The 5,795-nt window shown below is 42.4% G+C and overlaps 1 protein-coding gene across 1 annotated transcript; it reads right to left on the bottom strand.

Moving 5' to 3' along the window:
- Nucleotides 1-2,516: 2,516 nt before the first annotated feature.
- LOC114818742 (uncharacterized) lies at nt 2,517-4,287 on the bottom strand (the record flags this gene model as incomplete). Its single annotated transcript, XM_029085979.1, is given in 4 exon segments — nt 2,517-3,239; nt 3,396-3,711; nt 3,713-3,798; nt 3,800-4,287. Coding segments are annotated over 4 exon segments (1,613 nt in total), but the record flags the coding sequence as incomplete, so codon positions are not given.
- Between the last annotated feature and the right edge of the window lie 1,508 nt (nt 4,288-5,795).

The raw sequence follows: 5,795 nt of genomic DNA, 5'->3' as shown, positions 1-5,795 counted from the left end.
GTCCCTTTAGGACTCGATCTGGGATGAAAACGGGCTATGAAAATAACATGATTTAAAGCAGGGATGAGAAGCGGCTAAAGGAGGAGGCGGCACTCGCCAAACCTGCCCGGGATCTGGAGGCAGGGATGAGAAGTGGCTGAAGGAGGAGGTGGCGCTCGCCAAACCTGCCCGGGATCTGCGTCAGCAACTCTGACTGGGTTTGAGGCTTTACAGGGTGCTGGGACGTGGAGACAAACCCACATGTTTCTGTTGGAAACAAGCTCAAATCATAGCCCAGCTTCTGGTGTTGGACAAGAAATGGAGGTGCTGTACCTTCAAAGAAGAAAACAGGGTGGTGGGCTTCAAAGATGGAAGTTTTAAGAGGATTTCCAGAATAGCCCTATCCCAAAATACACTATTTTTTTTAATTTTAGAAACTCCTTAGCAAGGAACATGGTTTCCTCCCCAATTCCAGGTAAAAACAGCTGTCCTGAAATGCACCGTAATTAAAACCACTTTTTAAGTTTGGGATTCTGCTTCATTATTAGAGCTCAGCGTACTTCTTTTTCAACCTCAATTGAGACACTTTGGGCTTTCAAACGATTCCAGTCATGGTCGCTCCATGTCTGGGTCTTGTGGTCCAGAACATGCTCTTTCTTTCCTCCATGGGCAAAGAAAATTCTGTTTTCTTAGGATTTCACCTAAAAAATCTCTGGTTTGACCCAGTGGACTTTCTCTTTTTTTTTAAGCTTACCCTTATTTCTCCCCATTTATCACATGAATCAAATCTCATGGGACAAACCCTCCTTTCCTCTCCTCCACCTTCTCATGAAAAAATAATATTAGAAAGTAAGTTAGAAACCAAATATGCCAAATAATAAAAGTCAAATAAAAAAGTTCTAAAAATTTAAAAATCAACAAATAAAAACTAATAAAAATTGCAAATCAACAAATAAAAAAGATCAACAAATAAAAATAAATAAATCAAAAATCAACACAAAAAATATTCAACAAATACGTTAAATAAAAAAAAATTCCTCTAAATCTTAATCCTTGGCTGAGATAATGGAAAAGACCCAAAAAAACCCCTTTTCTACCTTACTGTGCCCCAAGAGGACGACAAAGGTGGAAGGAAGAGATTAATCAATATTTTACTGATGTGTCTGAACTGGACTTAAATTCCAGACTTTTTTTGGGGGGATCTTTTAACACTTCAACTATTCAAATTTTTTCTTTATTCTCCTTCAGAATTAAGCAGAAATCTGAATTCTTGGGAGGGGGATTAAAAAGATCCAAAAGAAACAGTGACTCATGTGCCTCAAGAAGAATTAATCATAGATGAGAATGACCCAAAGGGTCTGAAATAAGACTGTTTAGAGCAAAAATTCCACCTGATGAGTGACAAAAATTTACCCCTGAAGGAAGTGCTAGAAAAAGCTTTTTTTTTTTCCTCTCTCTCTCTACAACCCCCCTCAGCTGGTTTTTGTTCTCAAATTATAGAAGTATTAAAAAAAAGAAAACCCAGCAATTATTTAGTTTATTGCTCTATAGTTACCTGCCCATTTTCTTCTTTCCACATCCAAAACCCCAATATCATCTCTCGTTTCCTTCATTTCTGGGGGCTCCACCTCCGTGGATGCTCCTGCCAAGCAAATCCAGCTTCTTGACCCAGTTTGACAATCTGTAATTTAAGGAGGTGGTTCATCTTTTCTACCTGACCGCTTGCCTGTGTCCTATACAGCGTATGCAACTGCTAGTCCGTTCCCAGAGGCCCCCTGACTTGTGTGATGTTGGCCACAAAAGGAGGACCTCTGTCTAGGACCCAAAATCTTGGTGTAATTTCATGTAACAAAGCCTTAGTCACTTCTCTAGCTTTGTTTGTTCGGCAAGGAAATGCTTCTGGCCATCCTGAAAAGGTGACAGTTAATACTAACAAATATCAAAACTCCCCTTACCTCAGGGGAAGTAACTGAAGTTACTTTCAGAAGTTCTGAAAAAAATCAATTTGCCACCATTGGCCTGGGAAAATGCCCTTCCCTATTTGTCCTAGTTTAATCTTTTAGGCTACTCAAGGGTTATTTTGCAAACAAATTTTACATTGTTGTGTCACCATTGTGCTGGTCATGTACAAATTACAGGCAAAAATGCATTTGCTCAGATGTTTGTATAGGGCTTCAACTCCCCAGTGAGTCTTTCTATGCTCCACCATTATTATGGCCCAGAGTAATGTGCTAGGCACTACTGTTTTCCCTTGTGGTGCGGTAACCCATCCATTTTCACCCTCTTTCCCATTTTAATTAATTTTAATTCCTCTTTTGTATATTTAGGTGTCTGATCAGTTTGTATTTTACCATCTGGAATTAAAGACTGCATTTCTGCCATACCTTCTTCGGCCACCCTTTTTGCTTCTCGATCCGCCATGGAATTACCTATTTCTTGCGCAGTAGTTCCCTTTTGGTGAACTTCGCAGTGCATAATTGCTACCTTCTCTGGCAGTTGTATTGCTTCGAGTAGTTTAAGAATTTCCTTTGCGTGTTTTATGTGCTTTCCTTGAGTGGATAAAAGTCCTCTTTCTCTCCAAACTGCTCCATGGCATGAACCACTCCAAAGGCATATTTAGAGTCTGTCCAAATGTTAATTTTTCTGTCTTTACCAAGCTCTAATGCTCGAGTTAAAGCTATTATTTCCGCCTTTTGTGCTGAAGTGTTTGAGGCAAGGGCCTCGGACTCTATTACCTTGTCTGTAGTAGTCGCCACGTACCCTGCTTTGTGCTGAACATTCTTGATGAAACTGCTGCCATCTGCATACCACGTGTCCTCAGCATCCTCCAGTGGTTGTTCCTCCAGGTCTGGTCGACTGGAGTAGACTGCTTCAATGGTCTCCAAGCAGTCATGGGTCACTGGTTCTCCTGTAATTCCACTAAGGAAAGATGCTGGGTTGACAATGTTAGTTACTGTTATCTGGACATTGTCCTGCTCCACCATAACAGCCTGGTATTTGAGGAATCTCTGTGGGGATAGCCAGTGCTCCCCTTTTGCTTCCAGTACGGTGGATACTGTGTAAGACACTAACGCTGTTATCTTTTGGCCCATTATAAATTTGCGAGCCTCTTGGATGCTAAGTATTACTGCAGCCACCACTCTCAGGCAGCTAGGCCATCCTCTACTCACTTCATCCAAATGTTTGGAGAAGTATGCCACAGCTCTCCGATCTGGGCCTAGGTTTTGGGCTAAAATTCCAAATGCAATGCCCTGCTTCTCCTGGGAGAACAGCCAGAAAGGTTTCATGGGATCTGGTAACCGTAAGGCTGGGGCCCGCATTAATTCTCATTTCAAGTTATGGAAAGCCTGCTCAGCCTCTCTATTCCAGGTGAGATCTTTTGAATTAGCTTTAATAAGTTCATAAAGTGGTCTTACCAGGAGTCCATAGTTGTAGATCCATAAACGACACCAACCCATCATTCCCAGGAGGGTTCGGAGCTCCTTAACCGTCTGTGGCTTGGGAGTTTGGCAGATGACTTCCTTTCCTTGCTCTTCCCAAGGTCCATTCGCCAGCGTGATATCATATCCTATATATGTCACCTTTTGCTGAGCTATTTGAGCTTTCTGTGGAGAGACGCGGTAACCACTTAGTCCAAGAAAGTTTAATAAACTCACAGCCCAAGTTATATTTTGTTCCTTTGTTTCAGTGTCTACAAGGAGATCGTTCACATACTGCAACACAGTCCCAGTACCAGGTGGCAATTCCCTTCACCAACTGGTTGCCGAAAAGGGTAGGGCTATTCTTAAAGCTTTGTGGAAGTACAGTCCAAGTCAGCTGTGTTTTTTCTCCCAGAATCCAGGTTCTCCCACTCCAAGGCAAATAATAATTGACTTTCTGGGCTCATAGGTAGGCAGAAAAAGGCATCCTATAAATCCAGAACAGTAAACCAAGTCAATTCAGATTTCAATTTAGTCAATAATGTGTATGGATTGGCTACCACAGGGTATAAATCCTCAGTTACTTTGTTCATGGCCCTGACATCCCGGACTATCCTATAATTTCCATCTGGTTTCTTCACTGGTAATATAGGAGTATTGTACTCAGATTCACATTCAGTTAATAATCCATACTTCAGAAACTGTTCTATGATCGGACAAATCCCTTGTCTTTCCTCTAACCTTAAAGGATATGGCTTTACTCTCACCGGCTTAGTTCCTGGTTTAATTTTGACTGCTATCAGTGAAACTGTTTTTGCTTTGCCGGGTATTTCAGTGGCCCATACCCCTGGGAATACTTGATCCTGAACCTCCTTGGGTACTAAGCTGTCTTTTCAGAGGGACTTAATAAGGGCAAACTTAAAAGCTCAATTAGCTGATCATCCCGCACTTTAAATTCTATTCCTTCCTTCCGAAATCTTATTTCTGCCTCCAATTTTTTCTAATAAATCTCGCCCCTTAGGCTTTAGTGAATTTGGCATATAAAGAAATTTATGTATTCCTAATTGTTTGCCCAATTTGAACTGCAGAGGTTTGAGAAAATGCGCCTTTTCACTTTGGCCAGTAGCAACCTTTACCGTTACAAAATCATTGTCTATAGGTGTCAGAGCCTGGTTTAAAACCGAAAATGTTGCTCCGGTATCTACTAAAAATTCCACCCCCTCGTTGTTGTTTCCCTAGCTTTAATGTAACCAGTGGATCGCTAGGGTGGACTCCCTGGTTCCCTGTCAGTCTTCATAGTTTTCCACCACAGGGGCCTGGGTTCTGGAGGCGTTCATGATTTTTCTACCCCCTTGTCTCCTTTGGGGACACTCATTCTTTCAGTGTCCCGTTCGCTTACACCATGCACACTGATTGATCCCCAGTGGGGGTCTCCAAGGGCCTCCAACTCCCAGAGTCCCTGTTTCTCTTTTGTCAGGGCCCCCTCTTGCTGTAAAGCTGCTACAAGAGTTCTCCTATCTCTTCTCCGGTTTTCTTCCGCAGCTTCCGCCCCCACCCCCTGGCCAACTCTTTCTAACGTTTTAATATGCAGCTTAAAGGGCCAGCTTTCGGGCATTCTTTTGTTAACCAAGAAACACTGTACTGGTTAAACTGATAACAGCAATACCATACCCAAGGTAAGAGGTGCTGGGGAGTGCTTGCCCTACAGCGGCTGCACCTGAATTCAAAGCAGTTCTCGAGATAAAACTCCCATCTCCTGTTTGGAGAGATAATGTATTTGCAGCACTTTAAGCACTTAGCACGAACAAACAAACAACAGTAGTTACAAAGTGGACAGGTGCTTGTGTACTCCCCGCACTGAGGGGCTAAGTTATTACTTTGTTTTACATCCCCTTCCATACCATAGCGATGACTTTGTATTTATCTCTTTACCATATAAGTTTCACTAGACTCACTGATTCTTTAAACTTTCTAAATTCCCGCAGATTACCCGTTTAAGTTTGCCTGAGTGCTCAATCCTGTCCCAGTCAGACCAGTTCTCACATTGGTGACACCAAAAATCGTTTCCGAATCGCTCCCAAATGTTCTTGTCACAACCAAAGCACTTAAAAATAAAAATTAGATTACACAAAAAATCCTCAGATCCGTGTATAGGACAACAAAAATTAAAACTTGGTTCAGGTAACCCTGTTCCAAGGTCTGTCACACGCTTGAGAACACAGTCAAGAGGAATACAAATACTGACCACCGGAATTCCTGTATCCTTACCTCCAAGAGACCACCTCAGATGTAGAGTTTGGCCTGGTGCACGTCAGCCTCCCAAACTCAGCCTTTCTAGCTTCAGCCACAGCAGCTCCTGTCCACAGTCACCCAGTGCTCCAGCTGTCCCTTTCTGCC

Source organism: Antrostomus carolinensis, unplaced genomic scaffold (assembly GCF_000700745.2).
Source record: "Antrostomus carolinensis isolate BGI_N321 unplaced genomic scaffold, ASM70074v2 scaffold8817, whole genome shotgun sequence".
Classification (NCBI taxonomy): Eukaryota; Metazoa; Chordata; class Aves; order Caprimulgiformes; family Caprimulgidae; genus Antrostomus; species Antrostomus carolinensis.
Note: the sequence above shows the minus strand (reverse complement) of the source record. Positions and strands in the feature narration are given on the sequence as shown.